This window comes from Ambystoma mexicanum, chromosome 10 (assembly GCF_040938575.1).
Source record: "Ambystoma mexicanum isolate Mex_15411 chromosome 10, UKY_AmexF1_1, whole genome shotgun sequence".
NCBI lineage: Eukaryota > Metazoa > Chordata > Amphibia > Caudata > Ambystomatidae > Ambystoma > Ambystoma mexicanum.
Window position 1 is genome coordinate 269,200,112 of NC_090932.1, and position 17,212 is coordinate 269,217,323.

At 46.0% G+C, this 17,212-nt stretch overlaps 1 protein-coding gene across 2 annotated transcripts in view; it reads right to left on the reverse strand.

Annotated features, from left to right (window-relative positions):
* WDR33 (WD repeat domain 33) overlaps window positions 1–17,212 on the reverse strand; it is a 935,332-nt gene that overhangs the window by 199,012 nt on the left and 719,108 nt on the right. For both annotated transcript variants that reach the window (XM_069617826.1, XM_069617825.1), the window contains exons 11-15: window positions 10,974–11,084; window positions 10,578–10,672; window positions 9,948–10,034; window positions 2,176–2,315; window positions 313–465 (exon numbers count right to left, since the gene is read on the reverse strand). In XM_069617826.1, the coding sequence (XP_069473927.1) occupies window positions 313–465; window positions 2,176–2,315; window positions 9,948–10,034; window positions 10,578–10,672; window positions 10,974–11,084 (586 nt within the window). The remainder of the gene's footprint in view (window positions 1–312; window positions 466–2,175; window positions 2,316–9,947; window positions 10,035–10,577; window positions 10,673–10,973; window positions 11,085–17,212) is intronic.

The window sequence follows — 17,212 nt, forward strand, 5'->3', positions numbered from 1 at the left end:
GTTAAAAGGGGAGCCCTTAGGGCAACCCAGCAACAACAGGCACTTATTGCCAATAAGTTGTTAAAGAGGATAACTTTAAAAAGACACAATGGAGAGTCAACCAAATGACACCCATACAAAGAGTTAAAGATTCTGTGAGTGTGGAAAAAGGTTCCCACTCACTGAGGTATTAAGAAAAAATATCCCACTAACAAAACAAAATGTTCTGGGGTACCCAGGTCAGGAAGATTAACCAGTTCTGGGAAAAATGTACTTAATGTTTTTATGCTGATTTCAAATTCTATCTTATAGCCACAGAATTGTTCTATATACCTCTAGGAGTAGCGGGTTGGTGTATTGCAGGGCTGCCATTTCCTGCTCAATCTCAGCCTGTGTCTTTTTCTTATCATCCATGTTGATCTCCTCCTTCCTGTGAACAACTGTCTCAGATGGTGGCATCAAGGGAACTTTATTCTGCATCCATGCCTGAAATTAACAGAAAAATAAATAATCGGGTGATAAGAGATGAGAAGCCACTGTAACACCAACAGTATGCATAAAATGATGAAAAGCTTTTATGAGAAAGGCTGAACTGTAACAAATTCTTTTCCGAATGTCGACAATATTAAAGTCCTGATAAAATCTGCACTGCCAGCATGACAGGCTACATGTGAAGGTTCAGAGAAGGTGGTGATAGGACTGACTAATGAACTAGGACAACAGGACAGTGATGAGCACCCGCTATAGTAGACACTACATCCAAACGGTCCGCGTTAGGACAGTTTTTCCGAAGACCAACTAATGGTTTAGTAAAATCATTCAACTGAGGCGGTACAAGACCCCACTCTTAGCATAAGGCTGTACCAACTGAGTAATAGGGTAGAGTAGACAGAGCAGCTTAGCTTAGGAGGGAGAGAGGGGTGTAGAATCAGTACAAAGAAATTGTAGTACAACTGGTCCAAACTAACAGAAAAACGATGCATTGTAAAAATAAATTATTTAAATACAAGTAGGCCCAGATAAATTTTGGGGGAAAGTACCGTCACAGATCATATAAACAGATTATAGAAAAACACACCCCTATACTTGAAGGTACACAGACCAACGCAAATAACCTAATTTGGAACACCCAACAGTATTTCTAGGGAAGTCAAAACCAATAGTTACTTTTAGATTACCAACAGTAAGTAATAATAGGGTAGTAGACACTATCATTTGTGCTGTGATGCCTAGCAAGAAATCACATAAGACAACTGGACAATATACTTTTCTGAATAGTGGAACACTTCTAGGAACAGTAAAAACCTATAACTCTGATTCAGGATAACAGTTTTATAGGGGAGTTTAACATTGGGGTGCAATTTTCAATTGCAGTTGCTTTTCAGTTCACTGACTGTTAGGGAGAATTTTCATAAATGTGCTAATTCCCTTCCCCTTCGAGACCCCTGCTGGATTTTGAGGACTTGATTTTTTTTTTACCCAGAGAGAGTGACCCTTTTTCCCCACTCTCTCATGTGTTTTGAAATGTGTTTTACTCGCGTTTCCCTTGGTTATGGAGTCTAACCAACTCCATAGGTATCATCTTTTCATTTGTGTCGCACAACACCCTCAGTGCAGTGGCACAGGGAAGCCTGGTCAGGCTTTCCCAAGGTTTAAATACCTTCTTTGGGATAAACTACTGTTTACCAGAGAAAGTAAAGTGAAATTGACTTTAGTCTTTTAAATTCCTAGACCCAGCACACCCCATCTTACAATAGAGTGCTGGAGGAGTTACTTCGTATCCCCTGTGACTAGATACTCATGTAAAAAGACTAGTAAAGTCAATTTAACTTTACATTCTCTGGGAAACAGTACTTCATCCCACCCAGAGAAGGTATTTAAACCTTGGGACAGCCTAAACAGCGCCCCTGTGTCACTGCACTGAGGGTGCTGTGCGACATGAAAAGATGATGCCTATGGAGATGTCTAAAACTCCACAATCAAAGAACACACAAGTAAAACGCATCAAAATACATGAAAGTGGGAAAAAAAGGCTCACACTCTTTCCAGTTAAAACAATCAAGTCCTCAAACTCCAGCAATGTTGCTGTGGGTCTCCAAGGTGAAGGGAATTAGCACATTTATGAGAATTCTCCGTTACAATCGCAGAGAAAGATTCTACTGAGGAGAACATTTTCTATTCTGAATATATACCAACCTGCTGGAACTGGGGTGGAATGGGTTTTGCATATGGCACTTTTTTTTGAGGCACTTTCTTTTGGTCTTTAGTCAGGACCTCTTCTATTCCCCAGTCTAGGCCTGGAATGGTCATTTCCGAATCTGCAGATTCATCTTTTCCTGCAAGTGTAATGCAACAAGAAGGCACAATATTTAGAGCAATTATTTCATTTCATTAAAACTATTTGTTAGGGAGATTTTTCACAGCCTATGTATCTCAAGAGACAAGTAGAAGACATTCTTTGATTCCTTGTGGGTAACAATGGCAAGGTAGTATTGCAAGGTCAGAAATCCATTTTGGAGGGGCTCCGCCGTCTCATTTTATGGGGACCCCTCTTTTTGTGCCGTGCTTCTCCCACTTTACTTGTTTGGTTTTCAGACTTATTTTGGAGATCAGAGTGACTCGGCTGAGGTCATTCGGTCATTGCATTTAATTTCTGCTCCTTAAGAGTACACAGCCCTTGTTAAGGCAGTTTTGTACCATCATCTGTCGAGAACACTACAACCACTGTCCTTAATGGGGATAAACACAGCAGACAAGAAAGGGAAACCAAACCTCTCTTAAGGTAGTAAACATGGACAGAGCAACAAAGCTCAACTCTGATGCATGGGAAGCAGGTCGACACAAAGGTATGATTAGTCCTCACACAACAATAGAAAATAAACCATGCTGACTTATCGAAAAATATATACTTTAAGTGACACGTCTAACTATCAGATCAAATAAATACCGGGAGGATAACACAAAGCAACATACGTTCAATACCAGGTCCCATGCTTAGAAGCTGGAGTCTGGGTTGAAGCATGATATGCATACCAAATTACATTTAAGGAATACATGTTAAAGAGAATTCTCAAAAATGTGCTAATTCCCTCTGCCTTAGAGACCCCCCAGCAACTTTGCTGGATTTTGAGGACATGATTTTTTTTAACCGGGAGAGAGCGAGACCCTTTTTCCCACTCTCTAATGTATTTTATGTGATGTTATACACTGTTTCTTTTTGGTTATGGAGTCTAACCAACTCCATACGCATCCTCTTTTACAATTGTGTCACAAAGCATCTTCAGTGCAGTGACACAGGGAAGTCTTTCAAATTTCCCAAGGTTTAAATACCTTCTCTGGGATCAACTACTGTTTCCCAGAACAGTGGAGTGAAATTGACTTCACTTAGCCCTGTAAATTTCTAGACCCAGCACACCCCATCTTACAATAGAGTGCTGGAGGGGTTACTTAGTATCCCCCCATGTCTAGTTGCTCATGTAAAAGTGAAATGTTACCCTTTCCTATCAGAATGGCTGGTGGCAGTGGTTTTACAATGAACTACCATGATTTACCCCGACTGCGAACTGTTCGCAGCTCCGTTAATGTTAAATCGCGGGAGCCATGTTTTTCAAGATGGCGTCAAAGCCTCCTTTGTTAAAACGGGTCCGGGTCGTCTTTTAGCCATTTCTTTTTGGAAAGGTACTTCGAGTTTTTCTCTGCGCGCCAAACCAGGGTTAGTCTCTTTGTTCATCTGCCTTTGGCAGGCTTCAGGAGTGAAACCCGCCTCTGGCTCCAGAGTGTCTAAGGTAGGCAGGAAGTGAGGGAGGTGTCCGAAACTCCCTGTGCTTAGTCTCCTAGGAGACCCAAATGCACTCTGTGGTGATTGGCTGGATAACTGTCTGGCAAAGACAGCCATCCTGCTGGGTGAGTGTCAGCTGGGCTGGAATGAATGGGAGAGAACTGAATAAAAGGCGGGTCTCTTGGCTTGGTAGGCTTGGAAGGAAGAGTCGACCACTGGACGAAGGAACCGAAGAAGAGCTTGAAGAGGACGGCTGCTGCAATTCCTGGACCGTTGGCTTGCCTAGTGAAGCCCTGCTGCAGGTCCGAATCGCCAAGTTCGCATCAACAGAAGCTGGTTAAATTTCCCCAGAACTGCTGCAGGAAACTCTAGAGCCAGGGAGAGAGACACCAGATTGTGTGCGCTGCTTGTAAACTGGCCTAAAGCTTTTGGAAAATCCTGCAGACTCCCACGAAGCAGGACTGACCAAGCCTGACTCCCCTCTCGGTTGAGTGCGGGACCTCAGATGTGAGGAAAGTCCTCCTTGACAGCCAGGAACCGCGCTTATTGCCATTTGCTGTACCGCAAGGAGCTGAAACGCGAAACAGCCACTGAAAGTAAAGTTTGCCGGTTGCCAGCTTTGACGGTGCCAGTACAGTGCAGGAGTCCCGACATCCTCCTCCTTATCCCCACCACTGAGGCCCAGGAACAATGAGATCTGCAGAGCTGTATGTCGTCAGCTGCATCTTTCTACTTTACTAAGGTACTGTAAAACTAGGCTAAGAGAACTTACCTCTTACTGTGGAAGTGCTTGAAACTTCTGCAACTCAAGAGTCTAATCAGGTTGTGGCCCTAGATTTGATTCTTCTTTTGACCAAAGACCCCAAGAACTTGTGCAAAGACTTTTCCATTGACTTACCTGAAGTGCTGCATCCTATACAAAGACTTTGGCCTAGCCTATTGAATTGAATGACTTCTCTTACTAACTGAAAGTATTTGCCCTGCTTATGACCATTTGTATTTCTTGTGTTCTAATAACGTTTGCCTTTATATTACTTTTTAAACAGTATTCTGTATGCCAACAGTAAGGTATTATTGTCCCCTGCACCCTTGTTGCTGAAGTCACCTGTGGGTATAGGTTGTGTCAATGGGCTATCCCAAAAGGGCCTTGTCTGATCAAGAAACTCAGTGTACAGTATTGAAGTGTATTTGTGTGTTACTATTCTATTGCTCCCTTCTGAAGGCTTTATAACTGATAAATAAAATGTTTATGCAAGAAACCTTGAGTGTAAGAGTTTTTGAATACCTGTAACTGTGAATCTTTGTGCAACTCCACTACAGCTCACATTTCCCCTCTTGAGAGAAGACTGCCTGCTCAACACGCTACCAAAACTGTGTAGTACAAGCTTATACCAAAGGTTGTGTTGCCTATACCTGTAGTCAGTTGTTTATAGTGTTCCCAGAGGGTACTGCATACACACTTTGCCTAACAATACACAGTATTAAAAAGAATCCCACTATATTAAAAGATTAATGTCTACAGGATTCAACTAAACCCACTGTGTTAGGGAGAATTCTAATGTCTGTGTTAATTCCCTTCAACCTTCGGGACCCCCAGCTCCTTTGCTGCACTTTAGGACTTTTAATTTCTACCCTGGAGTGAGAGACCTTTTTCTCACTCTCTCATGTATTTTTGACCAGATTTGGATTATGTGTTTCCTTTGTTTTTGGAGTCTGACAAACTCCATATGCATCTACTTTTTGTATGGGGACACACAGCACCTTCAGTACGTCACCAAACAAAAAGTTGATGCCTTTAGGGGGCACTACAACTGACTACAGGTAATAGGAAACCCAATATTGGATAAGCTTGTACTACACAGTTTTGGTAGCGTGCTGAGCATCCAGGTTTATCTCAAGAGGGGCCAATGTGAGCTGTAAGGGAGTTACACACAGATTCACAGTGACAAGTATCCAAATAGACACTTACATTAATAATTGTTTATTCAAGAAACCTTCTGTGTATCAGTCAGTTAGAGTAAGCCTTCTTCAGAAGGTAGCAATATAAAAGTAACACTCAAATACACTTCAAAACACACTCTTACTATTCTAAAATCAGTGAAGACCCTTTTGGGAAGGCCCACAGGCACAACCTACACCCTCAGGTGACTTCAATATCTTACGGTTTGCATTTAGAATACTAATAGAAGTTGGTAAAAGGAAAAGGTTATTAGAACAAACAAGAGACCACAAATATTCTTAAGCAGGCAAATACATTTAGATCCCCTAAGCAGTCATTCAGTCTAACGGGCTAGGCCAAAGTCAATGGGCAAAAGTCTTATATAGGACGAAACACCTATGGTAGGTAAGTAGAAAAGTCTTTGCACAATGTTTTAGAAGTCTTTGAAGAAAAGATTAATCAAATGTAGGGCCACAAGCTGGATAGACTTGTGAGTAGTAGAAGATCCAAACAACTCTACAATGAGAGGTAAGTTCTCTCAGACTTTACAAAACCTTTGTATTGAAAAAAAGTGCAGCAGATGACTTCTGTTCGTGTGCAGCTCTGCAGATCTCTTGGTTCCTGGGCCTCACTCATGGGGAAAAGATGGAGAACTTCTGGGGACTCCAGCACTACAATGGGACGGTCACCGCTCGCAACCAGTAATCTTTCCAACAAGTGGCTCTTCAGTGTTTCAGCTCCTCGCGTCTGCTGCAAATAGCAACACGGTGGTTCCTGGCTGTCGAGATGGGCTTTCCTTGCATCTGGGGTCCTGCACTCTGTTGAGGTGGCTCAGAGTCGGTCAGTCCTGCTTCCTGGGAGTTCGGAAGATCTTCCTGGAGCTCTTGGCCAGCTTAAAAGCAACATGCACCATCTGGTGTTCCTCTCCCTGGCTATTTGGTTCCAGCAGCAACTGCAGTGGAATTTCAACCAGCTCAGAGAGGATGTCCAGGTGGCTTACTTCAGAGTTGATTGGTCCCACCAACTCAAGGGGAGAAGTCATTCCTTACAGTGCTTTTCTAGTCGAAACAAAAATTGGAGTTTCAGCACAGCAGCAGGACGGTCCAGGAGTTGCAGCAGGCATCCTCTTCAAGTTCTTCTTTGTATTCCTTCGCTCAGTGGTCGACTCTGCCTTCGAAGCCAAAAAGCCTTGCCTTTTAATGCAGGTTTCTCCCATTCATTCAATCCTAGCTGTCAGTCACCCAGCAGGGTGGCTGTCCTTGCCAGACAGTCAGCTGGCCAATCACTACAGAGTGCATTTGGGTCTCCTAGGAGACTAAGCACACAGTTGTGGGCACCTGTCTCACTTCCTGCCCCCGCCAGACACCCTGGAGCCAGAGGCGGGTTTCACTCGTGAAGCCCGCCAAAGACAAAACAAAGGGACCATACCTGGTTTGGCGCGCAGAGTAAATCTCAAGAATGACCTTTCCACAAAGAAATGGCGACAAAAAGAGGACCGGGCCATTTTGACAAAAATGGCACCCATGGGTGCTTTACCGTGGCTGCAAACGTAGCCCTCTGTAAAATCCCATAATGGTAGTAAAAAGTAAACCACTGCCACCAGCCATTCAGCGAGGAAAGGCCAACTAAAATGTTACACAAGGAGCTAGACAAAGGGGATACTAAGTAACCCCTCCAGCTCCCTATTGTAAGGTAGTGTGTGCTGGGTCGAGAAATTTACAAATTTAAGTAAAGTCAATTTCACTTTACTGCTCTGGGAAACAGTAGTTTATCCCATAAAAGGTATTTAAACCTTGGGGAAATCTGAAAGACTGCCCTGTGTCACTGCACTGAAGGTGCTGTGTGACACAATGTAAAAGATGATGCCTATGGAGTTTGCCAGACTCCACAACCAAAAGAAACAGTACAAAATCACATTAAAATACATGAGTGGGAAAAAAGGGTCTCACTCTCTCCAGGTTTAAAAAATCAAGCCCTCAAAATCCAGCAAAGTTGCTGGGGGTCTCCAAGGTAGAGGGAATTAGCATATTTCTGAAAATTCTCCCTAACAAATAGTATTTTACTATCATGAAAGTATAACCTTAGGTTTGCTCGACTCACCTTGACTTGTTTCTTGCTCCTCAAAATAAGGTTATACCTTTGTTTGCATACCATAGGTAGTGAATTGGTTTTTATGATTGTGTTTATAAGATGTTATAGTACATACTTACCCAAGAATCATCATGGTCTACTTGTATTTAAAATAAACCCTTTATTTTTTATAATACATAGTGTTTCAGTGTTTCTTTGAAACATATGTATGCTACAATTTCTTTGTACCAAGCTCCAGCCCTCATCACTCATAAGATGAGCGTGGCTGCTCTGTACCACCTAAGCTTGGGAGTAGCATGGACAGCCTTATACTAGGAGTAGAGCTTGTGTACTGCCTCAGATATGATATGGCATTTATAACACACCTATACACAAGTGTTTCAAGGCGCGATGAGGCAAGGGAGGGGAAATAGAGTGAAGACAGACAACAATCCTACTAGGGCAGGTGTCATACAGATCGCGCAAGTGCATGGGGAGGGGTGAAGGGACAGTGTTGTACATGGGATAATAAAATAAAGTAAACGTACGGCCAGCTGGTGGCAAGTGCATAGGTAAGTGCAGACATCAGGTATCAAGTGCTGGTAGTGGGACTGTAGGGATACTGAAAACAGTCCCAAAGTGCAAGGTTTGCCGGGAAGGCAGTGCAGGTGTGCGAATGGGCCCAAGAACAGAGGGTGGCCAGGTAACCAGTGCAATTTCAGTTTCAGCCAGGAGTTCAGCAGGGGAGAGGAGGAGAAAAAGCAGAAGCAAAGAGAAAGGTTTTGAGGTGCTCCCGGAACCGGAGATGATTCTCCTCGAGTTTCAGGGAGGGAGGAGAAAGATCTACCACAAACTCGTTGCTTGGAGAAGCGACTGACCCTGAGGGAGTTGGAGGCAGATGAGCGAAGAGCTCAGGAAGGAAGATATTTAGGAAAAGAGTTTAAGGTATTGAGGCCCCCGACCCCAGAAGGCCTTGTGGACAATGCAGAGGGGTTTGAACTTAATCCTCGCAGCCACTGGGAACCCATGCCGAGATTTCAGTCCTGGAGAGATGCAACCCCTGGGCTTCAGGCCAAGGACAAGTCTCGCAGTCCTTTTCTAGATGAGTTGCCGAGAGTAGAAGGCAGCAGATTTAGAAAGGGGCTATTACAATAGTCCAGCCTAGAGAGAACCAGAGCTCTGGAGACAGTGAGCTCATGGGGGAAGCAGTGGAAAGGAAGAATACATCAGGAGGTGAAGCTGGTAGTAGGACTTCTTAAGAGACGTCAGATGTGAGGAGAGAAGGAGAGTGTGGAGTCGAAGATGACCCTGAGGTTTTTAGCCTCACAGGTGGGAGCAGGAAGAGGGCCAAGAGGCCGGCCAGAGTGACAAGTTTTTCAGAAGACTGGCAGGGCTTTAGAAAAACTTTCCTAACATCAAATATGGTAATTCTCGTCAACCTCAAGTGGTTTGGTTCACAAAGATTAAAACAAGGTAACCATATTGGCTTCTACACAAAACAAAGGGAGTAACTTGGAGTCACATGTGTGGCACAGTAGTGGCATGTTTTAAAAAGTAAACCCCAGCCACCAACCTGCTCCAAAAACATGGCCTAGGTGAAGGGACTCACCCAAGGACAAAAAGGGGAACAGTCACCCGTGCCCCAGAAGCCATAGGTGCTACCAGCACAGACAATTCACAAAAGGAGTCAAATTGGTAAGTCAGGTTTAAAAAGAAAAGAAAAACTTCTTACACCAAAATATACTTCAGATATTAAAACACAGCAAAAACTATGGGGGCCTTTTAAAACGCAATAATTTTAAAAGGTCTGCAATGCCCTCAGAGCAGACAAAAAAGAACCATGGATTTTCATCTCAAAATTATGTTTTGTTCATTGCATTCATCACCCTACTGCAAAGCACCTAGTTAGATGGGCCATAAATCAAGATTAGGTTCAGATCAAAATAAAATTGTGTAATGTAAAAAGACAGACATCAAGGGCTAAGAATCAGAATATCTGAAGTGAATAGAGGCAATATTGTGCACGTTTTACGTAAAGATTGCAGTTGTGTTCCTGTAAGCAGTTAAGTAACTGAGAACATAAGAAGACTGTAAAAGTAGGTGTAACTGCATCCAGCAAAAACCACATCATGATGGAATGTACACCATGTACATAAGTTTCAGCATCAACCGTGATCTTACCAAGTTGCTCCTGCTCCATTGCAATCTTCAGCTGCTCGGGAATCCCCATTCCCGGAATGGAAGCTAAACTGTTAGGCTCCAAGTCATCTGGGAAAAGTGAAAGCAATGTACAGCTTTGTGAAAATTGATTTGAAAATTCTAAATTCAATTTAAGCATTAAAACTTCTCTCTACACCTTTCTACCCAACTCACTAGCTCCCAACAATAATCCGAACCTCAAAAGTTAGTAGCTCATCATGGATTCAAACTTCTTTAGCTACAAGTTTAGGATAAATCTGCATGTTCATGCATACCTTAGGAAATTGTCCTACTTAAAATAGCATGTCAAATATCTTGCAGAGGTTTTCAGTTACCCATCATCACTGAGATTGAGATTCTAGGTCCCCAGTCCCAAAGGACTGGCAGATACTCCCCCTGTATTCAACAGTAACCTTACAATCTTTTTTGAGTCAAGAGCAACAACAAATGTGCTGAAGTCCCCAAGTAATTCCATGTTATCTAAGTAAGCATTTTCCATGTCTAGTAACTGCAAGTGCAGAGAACTGTCCCACATATGCTGCAATGTCCTATGACATCCTTGAAGAGGGTCAAAGTTTCTACCCCAAGTGAAAAAAGCAAGTTAAAACCCACCATATTCTACACCATCCTCAGACATTCCTGGCAGGAGGTTTAGGTTGTATCGATCACGCATTTTATCTCCTGGTCTATTTCGGGTCCAAAATTTGCTGTGAAAGTAGTGCAAGAAAATCACACTGAGTACTTTACAGTCAAAACTGAATGACACCATACAGGTTTAGCTAGACCAGAAACGTCAGAACACAGGTTACACGTGGACTATGCACAGCTTGGCATCAAAGAGGTTTGAAACAATGTTTAAAAGATTAGTTTAATATAGGGTATTACATATTACAACTCCACAGCTGAAAAATATGTTAGAGGTTACACATAATGGCTTTTATGTCTTCAACCTGCCCGAACCCCAGTACATCCAATCAAATGTGCCTCTACCCCTAAATGGGACTGTACCTGGTGTGGTCGTTTGATCCAGAGCAGAGTATATGTCCTAAAGGATGCCACGCCAAACTCCAGATCATGCCTTCATGGGCAATCTCCATACCACCGACCTCCTTTTCCACACTACAAAGCAAACAAGATAGGAGACACACTGGTGAGATTTATCTAGTATGAAGACTGCTACAGATAGGTGAAGTCTGAGAAATTGCATAAAGGTGTTAGGGGTATTAGTATCACACACAATGTAGCCCACCCCAGAATGCATATGTGTCCACAGGTTGTTGGAAAAGCAAGTAATTGCCAACCACAATATATAGGAATGGCAGAATTTGTTGAGATCTTTGATAATCTACAAAATCTCAGACATTTTCTGAACACTTGGGCTGTCTGCTGTCATCTTGCAAATAAAATAAAATTCTAAAGTTGTGGCTCTAAATGGTTGGGTCTAAAGGTTGTTCAATCAAAGTTACTCACCGTAGGGACTACATTACTCCTAGTCCATAGTCCCCTTTCCTCCATACTTCTGGGACATTCCTCCGTCCTATGGGACGGGACCGGAGCACTTTGTAAAAAGCATCATTTTTCAAAAATGTGTCCTTCCTCTTTATGCGGGGTACCGCACACGGCTGTAACCCCGCCCTCCTTAGCTCCGCCCAGCGCATCGCCCATCAATCCTTTTCTATCGGCAGGTCTATGACCTTTAAGCAATAACAGAGGAAACATTTTAGAGGGGATGGCGGGTGGGCGCATGGAGGAAAGGGGACTATGGACTAGGAGTAAGATAGTCACTACGGTGAGTAACTTTATTATACTCCTACGTTCCGTCCCCTTTCCTCCATACTTATGGGAGATTCCCAAGCACTCACAGGAATTACGGGTGGATGGAAAACTCCTTACTGAAACAGGTTCCTAAGCACAGCTTGACCGAACTGAGCATCAGCCCTGGAGTTCAGGTCCAGACAGTAATGCTTACAAAAAGTCGATAGAGAGGCCCATGTAGCCGCTTTCACGATGGTCTCTCGGAACATATTTTTGGACAGGCAACGGCAGCCGCCTTGCCCCGCACAAGAACAGCATGAATTCCCTTTGGGGCCCAAAGACCCTGAATGGTATACGCCTCAGAAATACAGGCAGCGATCCATCGGGAGATGGTCGCTTTCGAGGACGGCTTTCCTTGTGGATTTCCGAAGGTCACAAAAAGCTGCGAAGAGTTCCTAAGCTCAGATGTTCTGTCCAGATAGAACTTAAGGGCTCATATAACGTCCAGGCAGTGCAGGACCCTTTTGGCCTCTGAGGCCGGTTCTGGGAAGAAGACAGGCAATGAAATTGACTGATTCAAATGAAAATCAGAGACCACCTTCGGAAGAAAGGTGGGATTCATTCGCAGGACAACCTTATCCTTATGAAAAGTAAGGAGTGGATGCTCCACCGACAAGACCTGAAGCTTACTTACACGCCTTGCCAAAGTCACAGCAAAGGGACACTTTCCACGAAAGGTAATTAAAATCGACAGTAGCCATGGGCTCAAAAGGCTTATGACACAAGGCCGTAGGAACCACATTCAAATCCCACCTTGGATGCAGGTTGCGAACAAGAGGATAAAGATGAATCAGGCCCGCAAAGTGTCTTTTAATGACTGGATTCGACAGTGCAAACGAGCACTGGTCAGTGGACAAATAAGCGGCAACAGCCGATAAATAAGTCCTGCAGAACAAGACATGGATGCCAAACTCTGCCAGATGCAAAACAAAAGACATGGCCATGTCGATAGTAGCCTCCCTGGGGTCCAGCTGCTTAGCCAAACACCAGTGGCAGAAACTATGCCATTTACTTCTATACCGAGATCTTGTAGAGGGTTTCCTGGCCGCCTGAATGATGCGCATGTTAACCGCAAACTAATTGAAACGCTCTTAAGATCTGAACTCGGCACCAGGCCGCCATGATGAACGATTGTGGGGAGGGGTGCCACAGCTGCTGATCGCTCTGATGAAGCAGATCAGGGACCAGCGGAATCTTGAGCGGCAGGCATACAGATAGATGCTGAAGCTCCGAAAACCAAAACCTGGCCGGCCACCAAGGGGCTATGAACAGCAAGGTGCAATTCACATTGTTCCTCAGCTTGCAAAGCGCCCGATGGATCAGAGGAAGGGGCGGAAAAGCGTAGGCCATCATGTTGTGCCATGAAATCTCAAGAGCATGCCCCCGTGAGGAGACTCTGAGCCCGTTCCTGGAGGCATACAGTGGAAGCTTCCTGTTTGTAGACGTTGCAAAGAGGTCCACTTCTGGAGTGCCCCAACTGCAAAAAATATCTGAGGATATCCGTGTTCAGTTCCCACTCGGAGCTGACAATTGCTTGTCGGCTGAGGGCATCTGCAGTGACATTCAGCTGGCCCGGGATGTGTACTGCTACCAACCAGATACCATGCTGAATGGCCCATTCCCAAATCTGAATGGCAATATCCACAAGAGGAGACCTGGCATCCCCCTGCTTGTTGATATAGAACATGGACACCTCATTGTCCGTGCGTACACACACCACCTTGTTGACAATGCCTGGTTTGAACGCTTTCAGCACCAGGAATATCGCCAAGAGCTCCAGATAATTTATATGAAGCCGTCTGTCTTGTGGCAACCAAAGATCGAAAACCTGAAGATGAACCAGAGTCGCATCCCAACCCAGAAGGGAGGAATCTGTTGTGACAGTCAATAGTGGGCAAGGGTCCTGGAAAGATGAACCCACAAACAGATTTCTGAGAGACGACCATGTCCTTGTGAAAGGTGGAACCAGTATCATTTTGGAATCTGGATGCACTGCTTGAAGCCGGGAGCTCCGAAGAGCCACCTGCGTATGCCTCATCTTGAGGCAAGCAAGAGGAAGAGCCAACACGCACGAAACCATGAGGCCCAGAAGCCTCTGGAACCAACAGGCTCTGCGACTGTATAAACACCTGACACATGGCCAACAGATCCGCCATTCTGTCCCCAGTCAGGTACACTCTGCAATTGATCGTGTTCCAACAAAAAAGTCCAGGAAGTTCAAGTCCTGAGAGACCGTCATGGAGGATTTCTGCCAGTTCACCGACAGCCCAAGCTGGAACAGGAGCTGGAGGAGAGAATGAAGATTGCTCGTAGCTTTCAGTGGACCAGTACTGCGCAGCAGCCAATCGTCCAAATACTGATACATATGGATACCCTGTAGCCAAAGACAAGCTGCAATGACCCACATCTTCGGAAGGCCATGCAGTGCCGAGCTGAGACCAAATAGGAGCACACAAAGCTGGAAATGCTCCTCCTCCACGGAAAACTGTGGGTATTTCCGATGCGGGCTCCAAATGAGGATATGCATATGAGCATCCTGAAGATCCACCAAGCTGAACCAGTCGACCTTCTGTAGAGAGGACTTTATCTGACAGGGGGTGATTATCTTGAATTTCCCTTGGGGCAGAGAAAGGTTGAACTGAGAAAGGTGTAGGATGGTGCGCAAGTCAGCCTGGTTGGGTTTGGGCACTGTAAACAGATGGGAGTAGAAGCCCTCCCCTCATTCCCCCTAGGGGGAACGGGTTCCACTGCCTTGAGATCCAGAAGCTTCTGGACTTCAGCTCTGAGGGAGGGTGTCCACGACTGCTGGAAGGGAGGATTGAGGGATGATTGAAGGGTGGGGTAGGGGAAGGGGCAAGCAAAAGCCTGCCAGAGCAACGGCCAAAACCCACCGATCCTCGGCGATGTCTGCCACGCCTCCCAGCGAGACACAATGCGCCCTCCCACCAGGGTCTCGTGCGAGCGCCGAAAAACCTCATTTAGCAGGTTTCTTGGTGGTGAGACCCCCAGATCTTGAGGAGGAGCCAGAGGACAGAGGGAGAAAAAATAAATAAATAAAAACGGCCTTGCTGCTGATGCCAACTGAAGTTTCCAGCTGGAGGATCGACTCTCCGTATCTTTCGATCCAGAAACCCCTGAACACCAGAGGACCGAGGCTGCAATGGTGTTCTCTGCCCTGAAAGGAGGTTTCACCAGAACGGACAGGGACTTGGCTATCTGGTTGCTGTCCTTAGTCTTAGTCTGCTCTACATCCGTTGACGAATGGCACAGGTCTTTGCCATCAAAGGGAAGGTCCAGAACTTTATCCTGAACCTCCTTGGAAAACTGCGTCATGAAGCCAAGCCTGATGAGGTGTCCACGCCAAGCATAAGGTCTGAGCCGAGATGTCGACATGATCCGCCGCAGCCTCATGCATATCCTGCGCCAGGACTCTGGCATCTGACAAGCCAGCCTTAAAATCATCCAGCTTGTCCGCAGGAATGAACTCCTCAAATTCCGACAGACCTTTCCACATTTTCATGTTCACCTGGTGCAACTGCAGGGCCGAATTAGCAAAGATCTTCCTCCACAAAGAGTCAAGTAGCTTGTCCTCTTTGGCCAGAACCTGAGCTGCCGCTGTAGACTATGCTGAAGCCGGTCTGGATTGTAGCGTGGCGGCCACCACTGTGGAGGAAGGGAGCGGGCAAAACGCTAAGGCTACCTCCTCCGAAGTATGAAGCCTATAACGAGCGTCAATCTTTTTGTTAACATGCAGTCCAGAGTGTGGCTTATCACAGACCTTGCAGACCTCATCCACAATTTTCTCGCGGAGGTGGTGCCTCAGGCACTGGAACGTCCAGAAGAGCCATCATGTCCAGTACCCGGTCATGGAACGCCCCAACAGAGCGGACTGGTAATAGCCATCCTGATCCCCTTGCGTGTCATCTAACCCGTCCGGCTCGACCTGCGTCACATCTGGCTCTGCCGAAGACTTGTTTATTGGAGACAAGGGAGGCAGGGGTGGAAGGGCTGGAGGTGGGCCAACCTGCAGAGGTGGAGGTGGAAAAGTGGCCGGAACAACCGGTGATACAACAGGAACCATTGGCACAGAATTCAACACTGGAGGGCAGATTTCCTTAAAAAAGAACTCTGAAATACTCCTTCATGGGGTCAGAGTGCATGAGCTTCTGAGGTTTTCAGAAAAAGGCAGCCTCCGCTGAAGGCTTAGACACTGGGGCGGGCGGAGGCCTCTCCTGAGAGGACTAGCTCCAGGGCCTCAAGGGAGAGGCCTGCCAAAAATGGCCGTCTCAAGCCGGATTGACCTAGATCAATGGCACAGATGCCGCAGGAAGCGAGACCGTGTGCAGTAATGGCATTCGAGCATTCCAGTCAAACTGGACGAAACAGCGCACAAGGAAAATGATGTTCAGCTGAGAAAAATGCTCCCAGCACCCAACGCCGATGGCGTAGGTGTAAGGGAGGAGTCCAAAATATCTGCCGTAGCTCGAGCAGCACCTGAGGAGAACTGCGTCACATGTGTGAGGCAGGGGTCTCCACAGACTGGTCAGGGGTCTTGACTTTAGCCTTGACACAAGGAACCTCAGCAGAGCCGGTACTGTGTGGCCTAGGAGGTTTCTGAGACATACTATGAGCCAAAGTAGGCTCTAAAAGAGGAACCTTGGCTACGCTGGTAACAGAGGAATTACTAATAGCGACCTCACTCTGTGCCCCCTCAACAGAACTGGCATCACCACCAGGGCAGGAACTATGAGGTATCCACCTCACCGACAAGACCTTGACAGGCCTCTCAGTTCTATCGGTCACCTTAGCCTCAGGCAGAGGAACCTCGGACCAGGGTCCGGTAAAAGCTCCCTCACGAAGGGCCTCGAACCTTGGTTGGGTACAGAAAGCCTCTACCGAGGCCTCAGGGCATGCCCCGATATCTGTATGGGAAGCTCCAGACAAGGAGACCTCTAAGCAAGCTCCGGTACCCAACGCCTCAGTACAACTGGGCCGTTGAATAGCCCCCATAGGAGGGGCGTCGGATTGCAGTCTGGTGTGAGCCGGCCCCTTACGGAGGCCCTCGGAGAAAACTCAGGCACTTTTCTTAGGCCTGGAAGGCACCGCAGGGGAAACGCCGGTAACAGAGCTATTGAAGCCCCTCCCGGACCGGGAAGACCGCGAGAACGAGTCCCCCGGTCGGGGTGCCCTAAAAACTAAAGAACTTACTGGGCGTCTCTTCTTTTAGTCGACAAAACTCTGAAAATGCAGAGGAGGAACGCGCTGAAACACCTCCTCCCACTGCTCCAGACGGCGTTGAAGTGCCCGGACCCAAAGGGAATCGTAGTAGAAGCACGAGTCCCACCGGTGATCCGGACCCAAACACTCTATAAACAAAAGAGGATGGGAATCCGCCCCAGCGAAGCGACATTGGCAGGAAGAACAAGAAGGAA